The 19,298-nt window shown below is 44.2% G+C and overlaps 1 protein-coding gene across 1 annotated transcript in view; it reads left to right on the plus strand.

Moving 5' to 3' along the window:
• ACVR1 (activin A receptor type 1) overlaps positions 1–14,069 on the plus strand; it is an 89,577-nt gene extending 75,508 nt beyond the window's left edge. Inside the window, exons 9-10 of the mRNA XM_077319999.1 lie at positions 9,014–9,144; positions 12,119–14,069. Of these exons, the coding sequence (XP_077176114.1) occupies positions 9,014–9,144; positions 12,119–12,253 (266 nt within the window). The 3' untranslated portion in view covers positions 12,254–14,069. The remainder of the gene's footprint in view (positions 1–9,013; positions 9,145–12,118) is intronic.
• Positions 14,070–19,298: the final 5,229 nt, after the last annotated feature.

The raw sequence follows: 19,298 nt of genomic DNA on the forward strand, positions 1-19,298 counted from the left end.
TCTGGAAAAAAGGGCCCTGGTTGAATTCCAAGTTTTCATTTTGGTTTAACTCTTGTTCACAAACTAGGTTTAAAAACAAAGAAATCCACAGAACTAAGGCTGCATTTTATGTAAAAGGGCTACAATGCTTTGCCCACTGCAAAATATGCCCCTTTGACAACTTTTAAGTGGTGGTTTAGGGTGGATCAAGATCTCTTAGGAGTAGTCAACCTGTGGTCCTCCAGATGTTCACGGACTACAATTCCCATGCGCCCCTGCCAGCAAACGCTGGCAGGGGCTCATGGGAATTGTAGTCCATGGACATCTGGAGGACCACAGGTTGACTATCCCTTCCTTAGAGCACAAGAGATTTGAGCTACTGTGACTAGTCTCTGGGAAAGGTAGCAAAGTATTTATAAAAGCTCAGAATATTTTCTCAAATGCTGCATGTAGCGTATAGCTAAGAAATGGCTCTGCGGCCTGCCCCCTAGTGTTCTTTGGTGGAACTACCACCCATATTCTTTGTATGTGTCCCATCTATATACTAGCCAGGGTCATCCCTGCTTAGCTTCCAAGATCAGATAGGATCAGGCTTGCCTGGGCTAACAAGGTTGGCGAGTTCTGCATATAATTGGGATGATAATCTTCCCTGGGAATGGAAGTGGTTGCTTCTTTTCTGATAGATTAATCTATTATCTAATACAACACTGGTGTCCCTTTCTTGCAGGCCTCCCCCACATCACTTCCCCATTTTGATTGCCAGATCCAGATGTTACAGGGGAGAGTGTTTCGAGGGGGGGGTTCTTAGTTGTTATTGGTGGCCCATCTTCATCCCAATGCCTGGTGGAAGTGGCATGATTTTTGGATGTGAAGAGTGCTAAGGACATACTGTTATGGAGGAAGAGCTGAGAGCAGTATGGATCTAATCCAGATGATTTTCATTTGTCCACCTTGTAGCCAAAGAGTCATTGGCCACAGAGAAGCTGTTCTCAGCAGTATCTGCTGTCATATCGTGGCACAATCAATGTAATATGTGACCTTTGCTTGAATGAACTAATTGCAGTTTTGAAGTACTTAATTTGTTGTAACAGTTATTAGATGAGTTATGCTATTTAGCAGGTTTCTTTGCTCACTTCTTATCATATGAACAAGGAAAGCAGAACATAGGTTTAAGTACAATGAGAGTAACGCCCATCAGAAACAATGTAGAACGAAAGTCACCATCAATTTGCATTCACTGAAAAACATTTTAGCAGGAAAGGGGTGTCATAAGTATTCAGTTAACTATATTTCTCAATTCTTGGAACAGCGTATGTCACTTGGAGACCCCTGAGAATTTGATCTGTAACTTTTAGGTTGTTATGCTGAACTCTGAGTTCTGAACTTTGCCTGAAATTTCATGCTATAGCTCTCTTACTTAAAATACCAAAATGTTATAGAGCTGGGGACTGAACTGTTGCCTTTGCCAACAAGAGGCTCCTTGTATTTTGTTTGTTTTTAATTATGTAGTAAGTAATATTTCCTATGTACCAGGAAAATCTGGTAAAATGTGTAAGGTCAGAACAAATTGTTTCACCTTCTGCCCCCTCGTTTGCCCAGCCATGGTGGTTGGAGAATATTAAAATTATAAATGGCTTTTTGGAATTTTCCATTGCAGTTGGAATAGGAGCACGACCCACTTTCTGTTTAAGAATGCGACTTCTCAGGGGAGAAAGGAGGTTTCCTGAAACAATAGAAAGGTTACTGGAATAAGCCTGCTGACCTCACTGGGTGGACCAGTGAAGATATATGGGGGTGAGAGTCCTTTTCAACCTATCCCCCACACCCTGGCCTTTTCAGCCAGGCCCTGAAAGGTGAAATAAATAAATAATAAAAACCCAACCAGTGGCCCTTAAACTCAGCTGCTGGTCCACACCAGAAATTCCATAACATTAAGCATGAAATTTGAATTAATAGCTCCAAATCTTAGGAAGTTGGTCCAAAATGTGGCCTGCCCTGCTTATCCAGTCACTAATTGTGCTGCTTGAGAAGTTTGCCTTCAGTTAGTACATGCTCTGTTGAGGCGATAGATTTTGTTATGTAGTACGCTAGAGGTCCCCAACTCTGTAGAGCCTGCAGAGGCCTTTGGAATTCTAAGACAGTGTGGTGAACACAGCCACAAAAATGGCTGCTGCAAGAGGCGGAGCTAGTTTATCTTCGGGCACACAGTGAAACTCCTAGTGCAGCTTCCAAAGCAATGCTTTTAAAAAATCTGCATGGCCAAACCAAAGTCCCACCTGGCCTTGCCCACTTTCCGAAAACACTTGGCAGGTGACAGAAAAGGTGTCAGGTGTCAGAAAAGGTATTAGCGGGCTCAAAGGCACTATATCGGGGGCTCCCGCAATAAGTAATAACGCCATGCACCAGGAAAAACGTAAGCCTTTTGCCACCTCTGAAGGGGGGCATATTGGAGAATAAAGGGCTGGTGGCAGCACAGTGTTGTGCCTACATGCTTTTCAGGCCTTCATGATGAATCCAGAGTGACAAATGAACGCTCACATTCTGTGTACTTACATGAACACATGAAACTGCTTTATGGCATTGTCTACTCAGACTGGTGGCAGTTCTCCAGGGTCTCAGACAGTAGTCCTTCACATCCCCTACTGCCAGATCTTTTAACTGGGGATTGAACCTGGGATCTTATGCATACCAAATAGATGCTGTATACAGCCCCCCCCCCCTTTGTCTTCTTATTTATTTCTGTATTTATATCCTGCTTTTCTCTCCAATGGGACATAAAGCAGCTTCCAACATCATTCTCCTGCCTCTGTTTTCTCCTTAGAACAACTGTCCTGTAGATTAGACTAAGCGTGTATAGCTAGGGTAGTATTACCCATCAAGCTTCTATAACTGAGTAATAATAAGAATTAATAACTGAGATCCTAGCCCAGGACATTGTTCCTTCTCTTTCTTAGAGTGTTTTAGGGGGGAATGGCCTGGCTTGTGTAATGAATGAAATGATTGCTGAGCTCCAGGGCAGATTAGGTGTGAATGCAATCTATGCATAAGGGAAAGGGAAGAAAAGCCAGAGGTCTGATCACAAATGTCCAGCATCTAGTTTGACTTCCAGTTTGTGAGCATTTGAGAGCAGGTATTCCTGTTTCCGTGATGGTTGGATGTTCCTTTTAGCCATGGGTTGGGGCAGAAAAATAGTATATGTGAATGACCAATATGGAGAAAAACAGTAGCCATGAGCTCCCAAAGATGAGTGGCCTTATTGATTGGGGGGGGGGGAGGACTCCCAGAGAAGCTTCCATTACTGGTAGAGTCCCAAGATGAAGCTTGGAAGATGAAGGTCCTGCTAAAGGCTCCATTTTCATATTCTTTCAGCTCTGACCTTGCTTTTCTCATCTCCCTTGTATTGAATAGCACACCGCTAAGGGCAGCAAAAAAGATAATGGGCTGAAATATCAGAGGTAGAAAACTGAAGAGGAATCGATGGGCATTAATAGGCAGCTATTATTTGGTTTTAAAAATTGGCCTCTTAATCTGTAAAATAGTTCTGTTTCATGGATTCCTGGTTGCTTCTTGAAAGTAGTACATTTTCTCTTCTGTTGATGGATAAGGAAAGGGTGTCAGAGGTCACAATAATAGTGTTACGACAGTGTAGACCAGAGGTTACAGTTCCTTGCTAACTCTCATAGGTAGCTCTGGAGCCAAAAATATTCCCCTAGGGCTCATAATGCTTTGGCTTTGTTATTTAAAAAAATAGAGTAAAAGCCAGACAATTGTTGCTTCTACTGTAATACAACCAACAGGATTTTATAGTCTATAAAATACGTTTGTGAATGTTACATTGGTGTCCTTTATAAGATTGAAAGACATGCAATACTTGTGCATTCAGAAAAAAAAACACTGATATTTTATTTTAGAAACTAGTAGTAAATCTTGTTGTGTGCTGTAATACAACAGGCTGTAGCTCCGTGGTTCTCAACCTTGGGGTCACGACCCCATTTGGGGTCGCCTGGCCCCTTCCTGCGGGGTCTCCATGTTGGTTGCTGCTGCAGCAGCCCACGGCAGTAGCAGGTGGAGCCATGGCACTGGCCGCCTCCAGATCGTTGTGCTTCTGCACGCACGCACACGTGCACATGCGCGCGCCACCACCACCACAGTTGGGGTCGCAGCGTGAGGGCAGTTGAGAACTGCTGCTCTAGCTCATGGTTTGGTGTGAGTTTTGTGCCTTACTTGGAAGCTGGCAACCATAAGAGGAGGTCTCTCTGTGCACAACAGTCCTGACCCAAGTCAGGTTCAAGCACACCTAGGAAGTGTGGAATTCCAGAACATGAATCTACACATATGAAGCAGCCTTACCGCCTCTCTGCAATGTTTTCTTGACCTGAAATAGGCCAGGAGCATTATGTGACTGGTTGGGTGGCTGCAGAGGCATTATACCCTTTTGAGGCCCCACCTCCAAACCTCAAGGAATATTTCCAACCCAGAGGTAGCCAACCTCCAGGTGTGGCCTGAATATCTCCTGGAATTACACTTGAGGCTTATGAGAGATAGAGCTTTCTCCCCTCGAAAGGAAAAGCACACAGATGCCCACAGACTCCCCTGCACTGCTCTCTGGAGGAAACATGTCTCTCGCCTCAGTCAAGGGCTGTTAGAGCAGGGATAGTCAACCTGTGGTCCTCCAGATGTCCATAGACTACAATTCCCATGAGCCCCGCCAGCAAATCCTCCAGATGTCCATGGACTACAATTCCCATGAGCCCCTGCCAGTCAACTTGTGCTCCTCCAGATGTCAATGGACTACAATTCCCATGAGCCCCTGCCAGCAAATGCTGGCAGGGGCTCATGGGAATTGTAGTCCATGGACATCTGGAGGAGCACAAGTTGACTACCCCTGTGTTAGAGGCTTCCTTCGCAGCAGGCCTGAAGGGATTGGGGGGGGGTGCAGAATACTGAGCTAGAGCAGCAATTGGCCCTGAGGGGGCTTCAGAACCTTCAGCATTTGTCAGGGTGTCACGATTTTATGTATAAAGAAGACGCATTAGTCATCTTTCCATGAATCTTCAGGATGATGCACCAAATGCTAAAATAGCTACCAAAATTTTGAAATACCTACATTAGAGCTCTTAGAGAAAATCCACGAAAAGCACCAAGGGCAACCAAAAAGGCACTTTCCATGGATTTTCTCTAATAGCTTTAATTAATTTATTTCGTGATTTAAAAAATATATATCTGATATTGCAGCAGGATGCCCAACAGAGTGTGAATTACAGTGAGGGCCAATGAATCCTGTTAGGGAACTTGTTTCAGAATGTGGGTGTCACAACCAACAAGGTCCTGCTGTAAACATTAAGATTTGTATTGTTTTCACATACACAAAATGTTTAAAATTAAGATTTGTATTGTTTTCACATACACAAAATGTTAGCGTAGCAAACAAGCCCCATGTAGTCCATCCCCTCCCTCTTCCCTAATATGCCCTATTATTAGTTGAGAAGGAAAGGGGCAAGGCAGTAATGTAGGTTAGGGAAGTAAGGTGCAGCATTATGGATTCAATTAAACAGGAGATGAAAATGAGATGGTAGCATTGTTCAAAGATTTCATGCCAAATAGGCTTCTCACCTATAAGATGATATTATCTCTTTTGTAAATATCATTGACCTAGACATTACAGAGGCGGATATGTAATATTTCCAGTGGTGTAAACTGATTAGATTAGCAACTAAAGTTGCCCTTTAGTAAAGATCTGAATGAAATTTCTTAAATTGCTCATTAATTGCTTTTGGGGTGATATGAATTTGTCTTTGTTTGTCTTTAATTGCCGCAATATAATTGCGAGAACAAATTTGTTTTACTCTAGATGGCAGCAATTTGCCATGTTCACCTGATTCCCAATAATTTTGTCTAATACAGGACAATGTCAACTCAGTTTGTTAATTTCGTTTCTTAATTACATCCTAGTTCTATAATTTTCAGGGTCTGTATTATAAGCAGTTGTGGCATCTTTTATTTTCTAGTGCATTCAGTACTTCATTACATTGGTGTTTTCTGTAGGAAGCATGAGCAATAATAAATTTAATTAATTAAAACCTCTCAGGTATGCTTTGAGATATTCTCATTACATTCTTGATGGAAATCTCTATTTTCTTTTGAACGGCTTCTTTGTGGAGCAGAGATACATTTAGCCTCCAGAGGAAATTTTAAATCAGTTTCTCCCAGATTGATTATCAATGAGACAGGGTAATGATCAGAAATGACACATATCCCATTAGAACAATCTACTACATTAGAAATTAGGGAGCCACTGAGAATAAAAAATCCAGTTGTGAATGAATTTATGAGCTTGGGAAACAAATGTATACTCTGTTTATTTAAGGGGTGGAGTAGACAACGTACATCAAGTAGATTGATCACAGATATGACCTTGCGAGCAGATCTAGATTGCCTTGTACCATGAAAACTCCCATTACTTTTGTCTATGAGAGAGTCCATTGTTAGATTGTAGTTCCCCGATCACGGGATAACCCCCAAATTCTTAGAGAGTTGCTATGGCAGAATGAAAAAATTAGGGTTTGTTTACATTTGTCCCATAAATATTGCCTTAAAAATATAGATTGATCACATTTAACCAAAAGAAAGATGTATCTCCCTTCAGTGTATGATTTAGAGTCATGTGTAGATTTTTATGCAATAAAACTGCAGCTCCTTGAACCTTTGTGAAATTCTCAGAACAGTAAGCCTCTTCACCCATCCTTTAAGAAGCCTGTCTTGTTCTCTTTGAGGGAAATTCATTCATTTCTTACATTTATATACCTCCCTCCCCTGTGGCTCAGGGTAGTTCATGTGGAACAATAAAAACAATACAGTATAATTCAGTGGTAACAATGATAATAAGAGAACAGAGTTTAACATCATCAGCATTTTAACAATCCCATGGTTAGTCAGTTCCAGTTGTTTGTTTCATGGGGCGGGGTTCAGGGGGGCCCCGTGGATATTGACTAGTTTGGGTTGACCTCAACCAAATGCCTGGCGGAAAAGCTGCCATTTTCAGGCCCTGTAGAATTGATCTAGCTTCAGCAGGGCCCTGATCTCAGTGAGATCATTCTGCCAGGTTGGGGCCAGGACTGAAAAGGCTCTGGCTTCCTTGGGGCCATGGATCACCAGCCAGTTGGGGGTGGTGGAGCGTAACACTCTTTGAGGTGTGGTCTCTCAGGTACACTGTACCAAGACTGCGCATGGCCTTAAAGCTGAATACCAAAACCTTATTAAATAGCAATAGAAATTCGAGCCTTTAGTCTAGGGGTAGTCAAACTGCGGTCCTCCAGATGTCCATGGACTATAATTCCCATGAGCCCCTGCCAGCATTTGCAGTGGCTCAATGGAAATGTAGTCCTTGGACATCTGGAGGGCCGCAGTTTGACTACCCTTGCTTTAGTCCATTACTGATAGAGGAGATGATCAGTAAACTATGCCAGCAAATGCGGCGGTTTCTTCCACACTGGCTATCATTGATGATGTTTAGGTTTATACTCAGTGCAGGGTATTTCTAGAGTCAGTTAAGATGGAGGATCTTAACTTCCTATGTGTTCTTGGGAACATTTAAGGTCATTAAACCAAAAGGCAGAGCAAATACAGAACTTGCTTGCAGTTATATTAAGTATTCATTTACGCAATGAATCATCCAGGATCATCAGTACCAATAAAACAAAATTCAATTTCAAGGAATTTTAAAAGTCCCTCTGCTTCAGCTGGGGCTTGAAACTTTTTGATCCTATTGTTATATCTTACTCACAATGTTGCTGAGTATTTCATGAAGACTTCATCAGCATTTTCTTGGGCCAGAGCCCTGAGACATAAAAATCCTTGACGAGGGTTGACAGTTACTTCGGGGAAATCATTGAAAAGGGAGACCTTAACTTGCTCTTGGCCCTGAAATCTTGACCCCGCCTTTTGACCTGTTTTATAAGGTCTTCCTTATAAAGTTTATAAAGTTGCAAAGTTTAATAATCAAAAGATTATAGACCTTGGCTTGGGTTGCTGGATCTTGGATTTGACCCAAGGATCTCTGAATCCTCTCTGTAGCAAGATCATAACCTTCTGGCAGGGACAGGACCTCTTAAAATAGATTGGACAAAGGACACCATATCTGTCCCTTCTAGGCATTCTCTGAGCCCCCCAATAAGCAAAGAGCATTATGTTAGTTTCTGCCTTCTAGGTCTAGCGGTCTGGATTTTAAAGCTGTTAGCTCAGACTGAAGTTGTTGAATGGTGGAAGCACAGGCAGAAATAGAAGCATCTTCTAGGTCTGAGGTCCTGCTCTCTGCATTTGATGGCTGTTCAGCTGCTCATATGCCGATGATTTATGGCAACCTTATTCGGTCCTCGAGGCAGGAGACTAACGGGTGGTTTCCCTTCACTCACTGCTGTGTGGCAACCCTGAACTTCTTTGGTGTTCTCCCACCCAAGTCCTACCCAGGGCTGACCCTGTTTAGCTTCTGGGCCTGGCAAGATCAGGCTAGCCTGACCCATCCCAGTCAGGGCATTTTGCGCGAGGAAACCTAAAATAAGAAAAAAAAAGTGCGTAAAAATATATATTTCCAGCTTATTCACCAAGACTCAATAGCCTCGGTTTGTTTTCTGCCTGCTTGGACATGTATGATTCTTTGGTTACAGAGTGGAGTACTATGTTCTAACCCAGGGGTAGTCAACCTGTGGTCCTCCAGATGTCCATGGACTACAATTTCCATGAGCCCCTGCCAGCGTTTGCTGGCAGGGGCTCCTGGGATTTGTAGTCCATGGACATCTGGAGGACCACAGGTTGATTACCCCTGTTCTAACCCACAGGGGGGACCAGATGATTAATATATTCTTCTACTAGGAGTTCATTTCATAATGATGGCGAGATGTCACGGTTGCTTCACATTGGCTAAGCCTGCTAAATGTAATCTGCTGAACTTTGTGTTGCTCATGGAGATTCTGGAATATATCAAAGCCGCGCACAGCACGATCCCACCCCCACTCCACCTTTTTTTTAAATCTTGCAGGCATTGTCGAAGACTACAAGCCTCCTTTTTATGATGTTGTTCCTAACGACCCCAGTTTTGAGGACATGAGAAAAGTCGTCTGCGTCGATCAGCAAAGGCCAAACATTCCTAACAGATGGTTTTCTGACCCTGTAAGTATAGGCAACCCATAATAGTCTGTCTTGCAGCCTTTTTGACCTGATTATCTGTCGTTTTCTAAATCATGCCTCGTTTAATCCCAGGTTAGGCTAGGTTAGATGTTACAGAGGTTGCCATTCTTATTTGGTCATTTGTCTTTCCAGTAGGGTGCAGGTTTTAGTACGAGCACCCGGGGCTGAACCCTCCACTGGTCCGTCATTCAGCCAGTGTTCCTGGAGCCCCTGAATCACTTTGGCACAGGGCTGAAGTGAGCTGGGGAACTGAGCATCAGGCCATGGAGAGGGGGCTGCGGTAGGAGGGCCAAGTTCACACACGTGTCCAAGAGAGAACATTTTATCTCCTCGCCTTCTCCGTACACATCAAGCTGCCTCACACTGAATCTGGGCATTGGCCCATCAAACTCAGCACTGTCTACTCAAACCAGCAGCAGTTCCCCAGGATCTCAGACGAGGGTCTTTTAATCACGTGATCCTGGAGGTGGAATTAAATCACGTGATTTAATCACGTGGAGATGCTGGAGGTGGAATCTGGAAGCTTCTGCATGCTAAGCAGAGACTCTTCCACTGAGTCACAGCCTCTCCCCTAAAATCCAGTCTGACAAAAATGTCACTTCGATGGGCTGGAGACATAAACTTTAGAAAGGCGATCACAGATGCCAACTGGTAATATCAGGCTTGGTTGGATTAGGTGTTCATTATTGATCATCTGTGCAGTTCCATGCGGGACTGCGCATGCTCCAGACCTGCCATTGAAACCAAAGCTGTATTCTTCTGCACAGCAGCATCCCACACTCACACACACACACACACACACACACACACACACACACACACACACACCTTTGTATCTCTCCCACACTATTGAGAGAACTCAGCAAAAGCGAGCTGCAACACAGCAGCAGCCACCCTGGAGAAGGAAGCAGGAGAAAGCCAGGTGAAAGTGAACTGAGATGCAGCAGTGGCAGCAGCCCCAGAGAAGGAGGCAGGAGGGAGTGGTCGAGGGAGGCAGGCATAAGCAAGCTGCAACACAGCAGCAGCCCCAGAGACAGAAGCAAGAGAGCTTGCAAGCGGGACGCAAGCCCTTCACGGGCCCATTCTGGCCCACGGGCCACATGTTTGCCGCCCCTAGGCTAGAGGAAGGCGTCAGACTTCACGCACTGCACTGGTAGGATGCAGGTCGACCTTTTGCCCCTGCTGACCAAATTGCTACTTGTGGATATGCATAGCGTAGATCAGCAAAATGGCACAAGTGTCACTACCCTTTCCCCAGTGCCACATCCCCGGACTTCAGAGCAGCCAGTAATAAAGGGATTGCAAAAACTATAGGAGCTCTCCATCGTGGACCTCTTGAGTTGCGTTTTGAGGTCAAGAGTCCCCTTGGAAAGCGGCGGGGTTGGAGCGTAATGCATCTGCTGGCACAGTCTAACCTTTCCCTGAGGAGACCAAACTTTTCCCTTCTCAGGGAAAAGTCTGCCCTACGCTTGTATGCTCCAGTGCCTTGAGAAGGGGAAGTTTGAGAACAGAAGTGAGAAGGGATCGAACGGGCACCTAACTTATTTCCCTGTGTTTTTTTCTGTTACGAAGTTATACCCAAGCAACTTACATGTGATCCCTCCCACTGTTCTTGGAATTTATTTTGTGCTTGTGTGTGTGTGTGTGTGTGTGTGTGTGTGTGTGTGAGAGAGAGAGAGAAATTGCACTAAAGGGAAATGGTTAAGTGCGCCTTCCCTTGACAGTCCTGCTTTAAAAAATGAAGAACTGTTTTGGGCAGGACAAGTTAGTTTGAAGCAGATCTTTGTGTGTACTGTCTAGTTAGCTTTTCCGAAGATGGAGGCAAAAAAGAGAGAGGCAATCCTTTGGTAAAGGTGACAAGTGCAGGCTCCTTCAAAGCAGACCTGCCTTGTTTGGTGTAGTGGTTAGGAGTGCAGACTTCTAATCTGGCATGCCGGGTTCGATTCTGCACTCCCCCACGTGCAGCCAGCTGGGTGACCTTGGGCTCGCCACAGCACTGATAAAACTGTTCTGACCGGGCAGTGATATCAGGGCTCTCTCAGCCTCACCCACCCCACAGGGTGTCTGTTGTGGGGAGAGGAATGGGAAGGCGACTGTAAGCCGCTTTGAGCCTCCTTCAGGTAGGGAAAAGCAGCATATAAGAACCAACTCTTCTTCTTCTTCTTCTTGGGGGATTTATCTCAGTGCTTTATCATTGGAGGCATGTAAATGTCACATGATGGGGGTGAAAAGCTTATTGGAGTAGCGGGTTTCTTCAAAGAGCGTTTCAAGCAGCTCCCACGCCAGCTTCCTGTTTTGTGTGAAACAGAATCAGCGGACTAAGTTCCAGGAGACCTCGTAGAACCATCCTTAGCACTAACCGTGGTTTTGGAACCAAACAGAGGCTTGAGCTTCAGAAAATAAAGCCAGTCATGGCTTCGAGCTGCCTGCCTCTTTTCGATTTCTGCCTTCTTAGTGCTCCCATCTCTATGCTTTAAGAACCTCCCAAGGCCGACGATGGCTATAACGCATTTGGTTAGTTCAGACGTCATATTAAATCAAGGGTCTCCAATCTTTTTGCGACAGCTTCGGAATTCTGGCACAGGGTCTGACATAGGGTGTGTGTGCAGCAACAAGATGGTTGTTGCAGGAGGCGGAACCAGACACACAATATCCAGGAGAAAGGTTATGCATGACTCTCATAATAACCCTTCAAAATTTAAGGCAGAAACTCTGTTTAGCATCCATTATGTCTTTTAATCTGCCCTGGCCGGGTCACAAGCACCTCTGGGCTTTGCCCACTTTCTAACGCCACCGTTCTTAACGACTACACCACCCTCGCTCTTTGGAATGGTTTCATGGAGGTTCTGTGAAAGATTATAGCGTTTGAAAAACGCCATTCAGCCAAAGCTGTCTGCAAATATTTGTTTTTTTGTTCTGAATGTGTATTCATTTTTCTTCCCCCCCCCCTCCCCAGACGTTAACATCCCTTGCCAAGTTGATGAAAGAATGCTGGTATCACAATCCATCGGCAAGATTAACAGCTTTGCGTATAAAAAAGACCTTGACCAAAATTGATAATTCCTTAGATAAGATCAAAGCAGACTGTTGATGATTCCCACGCGTGTTGCTGGAATAGACCCACGGCTTCCTGACCAGCCCAGAGAAACAGCGGGGCGGAATCCTCAGACTCGGTCCCAAGTGGCTTCGTAGATAGGCAGAGGCCATTTTCCAGCGGTTTGCCAGGGAATGGAACCATTTGAGCCTTAATGGGTGACACTCATTGTTTTACAAATGGCCAATCTTTAAGGACTTCAGCTGGACCTATGGCAGCCTACGGAAGGGAAGACCCAGGAATCCTAAGACAAGATTGGGGCATTAAAACCATGGCTTTCGATTATTTTGGAATAACGGAACGAACAAGTCAGTCATCTTCTTGTGGCTCCCAAGGTCAACCAATGGACACCCTCCGTTCTAATCGGCAATATTGCCCGTGCGTCTCCTTTATTGCACTAGGGATTCTTTATATTCTTTACTTGCACTGTTACTGTTCATTTTAAAGACATGACTCTTGCCAAAAAAAAAAGGAAAAAAATTAAGATTGGCTTCTGTACTCTCATCATCAGTCTGTGTTTATAAACTAGGAGGGAGATCGATTTGGGAAACTGAATCTGTAACTGACATCATTTTTTTTAAAAAACTGCATTTTTACATATGTGTACTGTTTACAATAATGCTGGAAACTAGGAATTGTTTATAAGGAAACTTTCAGATTTTATTTATTACTAGTGCACTTAACAGTTTTAAGAAAACTGAGGAAAGTGCATACAGTTAAAAGCTTATTTTTACGTCGCTCCTATCGTTATTTCTTGCATAAGGTCTAACCCCCCCAAAAAACACTTCCTGCCTTCTTCCCCTGTATTATCAGTTCTACTTTTTAATCACTTTTTAAAAAGTGCTTCACATTTTATGTGTGTGGTCTGTAACATATATTTTCATTTCATACTATACAGAACATTTATATCTATATCTATGTATCAAAATATAAAGCCATTACCCACATGATGCCACATATAGTACCTTATTGATCTAGAGGAGGGAAGGGAAGCGATGAAGGGAAATGCTATGTCACGGAGGTTAGAGGAAAGTGCTTTTTTTTTTCTTTTCCCCCTCAACAGCTTATACTTCATGTGCATTTAAACTTGTATCAGGAAAAAAAAAACACCTGTATTTTTTTAATTTACTTTTTGTATTTAGCAGTTATTTGTATAAATGAAATAGAATATTTTCAAGCCAATTGGAAGGAAATGTTCACCACATTGGTGCCCACCATGGCACACGGTAAACATAGTGTGTGGTCTGCCTCACCGGATTACAGCCTGAGATTCTCACCCCATGCTCTCTTTGACTGTTTCCGCATTGGAGAATTTGTGCCAGGCTGCAGGCTGGAGTTTGAGCTGGGGCAGGTTGCCCCTCCTCTTTCTGCTCCCGCATGGGGGAGCAGTTGGCCCGATGCACCTTCTCCAACCCAGATTTATGCTCCCGCATGAGAGCCTGGACAGCAGAGTTACCAGTGTGGAAATGGTCTTTGTGAGGTAAGGTTTCAACCCAACAGAACTTCCAGTTAGTCCTTCCCGCAGGGATGCTGACGCAGAGCAGGAGAGGAGGTGGTCCATGCCAAAGCCATAACTTCACAGTGATGTGAATGGTTGTTTAATAGTACCAAGAACAGGTTGGGTCACAGACGTCCTCACCACAGCTTTTTATCCTGCATTTCCTGAGAAAAAGATTGATCCCAGTGCCTTGCATTGCCTTGCCTTGTGACTACATCGCTGTTTTCCCCTCTGGAACCCTCTGAAATAATCGCTAAGGGGACTGAATGTAATGGTGGTTGCTCTATAACCATTAAACCAGCATCATACAAAGAAGCAGATGAGCTTGATTTGTAATGGGGGTGTGTGTGAATAAGACAGGCTGCTCCAACTTCCTTTTGCCCCATTTGCTTTTCTGTGGTCTTCACCAGTACTCTTGGATTTGAGCATGCCAGAGTTTTTCTACTGGGCTCCGTGCTGTGTAAAATGCTACTGTTGTCACAGAATACGGGAGAAATTCTAGTTCTGCTGAGAAAGTGCCAGCTTTGCGGTCCTGAATTTTCTGGATCTGTTCACATCTGCCACATGGTTCAGCCGTGGAAAGATAGCTCTGAAGACTCAAACGTAAGGTATGGCTCAATCACATGCTGGCACGCTTCAAATTCATGGAGGACTGGTTCATCAGTGACTAGTGGCTTTGATCGCTAAATGGAAACCTCCATTCTCAGAAGTAGTAGGTTACTGAATACTATTTTGGCTCATTTATGGTCTCATTTATATGCCGCCCTTCCCTGAAGGCGCAGGGTGGCTGACAACATCCACAATAAAACAAAGATTAAAGCATTTTAACATTAAAAACAAGCCAACATTTAAAATCCTCAGAGCTTATCATTTGCATTCCAGTGGGGAGGGGGGTAAAGTGCTACATTGTCAACTTGGTGGGGTGTTTGTAGGTAGGCCGGCTCTTGGTGGTATTCTGTAGGCCTAGGCCTGGTGGGCCAGCTCTGTCTTGTAGGCCCTGCAGAACTGGTTAAGGTCCTGTAGGACAGGGGTAGTCAACCTGTGGTCCTCCAGATGTGCATGGACTACAATTCCCATGAGCCCCTGCCAGCACGCTGGCAGGGGCTCATGGGAATTGTAGTCCATGCACATCTGGAGGACCACAGGTTGACTACCCCTGCTGTAGGGCCCTGATCTCACTTGGGAGAGCACTCCACCAGCCCAGCGCTAGGGCTGAGGATCACCAAAAGGCACTTACGCTAAATGACTGCTGAACATACTAGAAGCTACAATGAAATTTCTAGACACTTTTTCACACTTTGGGATTTGTCGATCCCTGTCCTATTTACATTTTGCTTGTAGAACAAAGTATGAATCCAGCGGCCCCTTTAAGACTCATGAAGGTTTGATTGTGGCTATAAGCTTTCGTGTGCATGTACATGTCATCGGGTACACATGGCAACTTATATCCAAAACCAAATCTTTTTGGCCTCAAAAGTACTTCTGGATTCAGAAGTTTGTTCTCCCACTTCAGTTCACCAGAATCTATTTTTCTTGTAGTCACAGACACAATTGAGTTCTACCAGTTTCCTTTTAGAAATACAAGTGCTTTGTGAAAAAATCAAGTATTCTGTATACAAGAAAATATGTTTACAAAATGCTATTACAAATTAGTCATTGGTAATTAACTGGGGAAAGTACTTATTTGTTCATAGACTTTTAGGCACTTAGTGGATTCAAACAGCGAAAAGTTATGTGGGAAAAGGGACTGTTCCACAAAGGACCTAAAAAAAAGTAAACTACAAAACTAAAGCCAGTAAATCCACCAGTATACTTTGAGTTTTATCATAGCAACTGAGTGTTTATACAGCACAGCAACTATACCTTCATATTCACAAAAACCCCTCCCCCGTGTCTAGTCTTCATGGGAAATCATTCTATTAACACCCTGTGTTTTTTTAATCTGCAAAAGATTCCAGCAGTTAAGGGATATTTCTTTATTTGGCAACAATACATGACCTTCACTTGTGGCTTCCAGTGACTTTCCCTAAATATACTAGTTTCTTGGTTCCCATTGTGCTTCACCTTTTCCCCAGATTCAAAAATCATCTTTGTGGTTTCAGTGCAGTCCCAAATGGGTCTCCATAACGCAAATATTGATTGCTCAATAAAGCATATAATTTGAGGGTATACATTTATTCCTAGTGTCAAAACACCTGTTTATTGTGAGTCATTGCTCATTTTGTAAAATCTGAGCTGCGATAACTGCAACTATAAATAGGCTGTATGCAATCAATGCAATATTTTAAACATTATTTTTAAATGTTTGGTCTCGTGGTTTTGCTCTTTTTTCAAAAGCTAGACAATGTTCAACATGAGTGCAATGAGGAAAATGGAATACTTCTTAGCATAATTCCACCTTTCACACAACTTGGGCTTCCTTTGCACAGAGTATTAGCAGCCTTCTTTTACAGGTGTGCCAATCATCGAGATACTTCCGTAGACACCTTCTCCATAATCACAAACAGGACAAGGGTAAAAGAAGAGAAAGGAAAGTACTCTGAAACATCAGGAACAGTCTGCTTCTGTTCACCTACAGCAGGGGTAGTCAAACTGCGGCCCTCCAGATGTCCATGGTCTACAATTCCCAGGAGCCCCTGCCAGCGACTGCCCCTGCCAGTCCATGGACATCTGGAGGGCCGCAGTTTGACTACCCCTGACCTACAGCATCAGAACGGTTCAAGCTCTACTTAAGGGCTTCCCAGAAGGTCCTGGCTACTAGGCTGGTGGCCGCTATGGGCTTTGGCCAGATCCAGCTGGGTGGTGGCTTTATGGGATAGGACTAGCTAAATCAGTACGTGAGAAAGGAACCCAAAGTGGGCACAGCGTATCCAAATTATGTTCATTTTGTTAAAATTGGAGACATCCAGAGGGAGGATGTGGAAAACCAAGAGAAACTGAATGGTGTTTGTTCTGATGAACTTTTCAGGTGGATTTTTTTTTTGGGGGGGGGGGTAGGGGATGACTTTGCTATGCCTCCTTAATTTGGAACCAGACAGAATTTTTCTTGGGAGAAATGTTTAGAGTATAGTATTTACAAAGGCCTTTAATGACTTGCATGAGCCTCTTGTGGCGCAGAGTGGTAAGGCAGCCGTCTGAAAGCTTTGCCCATGAGGCTGGGGGTTCAATCCCAGCAGCCGGCTCAAGGTTGACTCAGCCTTCCATCCTTCCGAGGTCGGTAAAATGAGTACCCAGCTTGCTGGGGGGTAAACGGTAATGACTGGGGAAGGCACTGGCAAACCACCCCGTATTGAGTCTGCCATGAAAACGCTGGAGGGCGTCACCCCAAGGGTCAGACATGACTCGGTGCTTGCACAGGGGATACCTTTAATGACTTGCTGGGAGAAAGACTTTCCTGCTGATGTTGCCCAATGAGTGAACTGAGAACACAAGCCATCTTCCTGGGGAAGCTTAATGGACTGATGAGGGCTTTGAACATCCAGGTGGTGTCTGGGGGTCTCCTGGAATTACAACTGATCTTCTGTCTATGGAGGTAAGTTTCCCTGTAGAAAGGGCAGTTTTGGAGGATGGACTCCATAGCATTATACCCCGCTGAGGTCCTACCCCTTATCTAAACCATGCCCTCTCCAGTCTCTACCCCCAAAATCTCCAGAAATTTCACAATCCAGAGTTAGTGACTTTGGGACTGATCCTGAGTCTTGGCATTGTAGCTGGCTTGGGTGTCTCCTAATTGAAAGTGTCTAGGGAAGGGGTGGCCAACCTGTGAGTCTCCAGGTGTCCATGGACTACCATTACCGTAAACATGTTGGCAGGGGTTCATGGTGATGGTAGCCCATGGACATCTGGAGAGCCATGGTTTGGCTACCCTTAATCTAGGACATCCTTGCAATAAGAATATGATGGAGAATTAAAATGGTGTTTCTTAGGGAACAACCCTCTACATTTCAAACATCTTTGTGAACTGGAAGGTGAAAATATGCTTGAAATTAAGCAATCAATTATCAACCCCCTTATATGTAAGCTGAGTGCAAAAAGCTGTGCAGGCTTATCTTTTACATATTTAAAATCCCCCAACCTATTTCTAATTCCCAGGGAAAAAAAGAGAGCCACAATTCAGGAGCTTTCTCTTTTCCCCTAAAGGTAAAGGTAAAGGTATCCCCTGTGCAAGCACCGGGTCATGTCTGACCCTTGGGGTGACGCCCTCCAGCGTTTTCATGGCAGACTCAATACGGGGTGGTTTGCCAGTGCCTTCCCCAGTCATTACCGTTTACCTCCCAGCAAGCTGGGTACTCATTTTACCGACCTCGGAAGGATGGAAGGCTGAGTCAACCTTGAGCCGGCTGCTGGGATTGAACTACCAGCCTCATGGGCAGAGCTTTCAGACTGCATGTCTGCTGCCTTACCACTCTGTGCCACAAGAGGCTCTCTTTTCCACTACCAGAGCCATAAAACAGCTTCGAGAGGGGGCTGTTCCTGATAGCCAGTGTTACAACATGGTTTGAACACTGGAAAAGATCAAGGAGGCCCATGTCCGGACTCCTGTTCTCCCATGGGAGTTCCCTGAGTGCTTTGGGCTGGTCACTCCTCAGCATAATCTCCTGCACAGAATGGCTGGGTGGGTAAAGAGGAGGAGGGGAGGAGGGGATTCTAAGCAGCTCTGGTTCCTGATACGAATACGCAAACAAAAGAATGAAATGTATTGAGTAGGGACTTGGCATGGGAAGGAGGAGCCAAGACCAAGTTGGCCCAAATAACTGTTGCTGGCTTTGGGGAAACCATGCAGAACATCTTGGGGACCATTCGCAGACTGAGGGCGGTGCAGAGTCATGGCATGTGCAGGAAAAGTATCAATCCATGTGCAGGATAAGTATTAATTGTAGTTCATTTTGGCTCCATCCTTTCATTCCAAGGAACAGCCAGGGTGCAATGTCCTATTAAAAAAAATTTCCCATCAAAACTACAACAGAAAAATAATACTTGGTCCTCTTCTCCTTTACCAACTTTTATGCATGAATTTTAGCTCTGAGGTATTTTTGTGCATTGTCTTTTGTCCTTTCTGTAGCTATGACATATGAAATGTGAGCACATCCATGCCATGGGGATTTCCTGTTAAGACTGCAATCCTCAGGCTGCTGGTTTTAGTAGTCCAGGGAGATGGTGGTTTATGATTACTTAAAGAAGTAATGTGTTAGAAATATATTCCTTGGTATAACTGGAACGTACAACCATCAATACCATACATCCACTTCACATGTATTATAAGTGCAGTTGATGTTTCCTTTTCATTTTAAGAGAAAGGGGAATAAATGTTCGATGATTATCCTGCTATTTTGTGTTTTTTTTCAGATACCTTCATTTTAAGGATTCTGAAAATGCACTAACTATTATGCATCAATCACATTTCAACTGTTGCTTGTAGCACAAATGCTGCCTAACGTTTGGTTTCTTGCAGCTTGGCATGTACCCTGATCTCTGCCTACACTATGACTGGGCTGCAGCCAATCCTCAAGGATGAGTTTTACAACATCTCTGCCTCTGCTACCG

This window comes from Paroedura picta, chromosome 2, assembly GCF_049243985.1.
Source record: "Paroedura picta isolate Pp20150507F chromosome 2, Ppicta_v3.0, whole genome shotgun sequence".
Taxonomy (NCBI): domain Eukaryota; kingdom Metazoa; phylum Chordata; class Lepidosauria; order Squamata; family Gekkonidae; genus Paroedura; species Paroedura picta.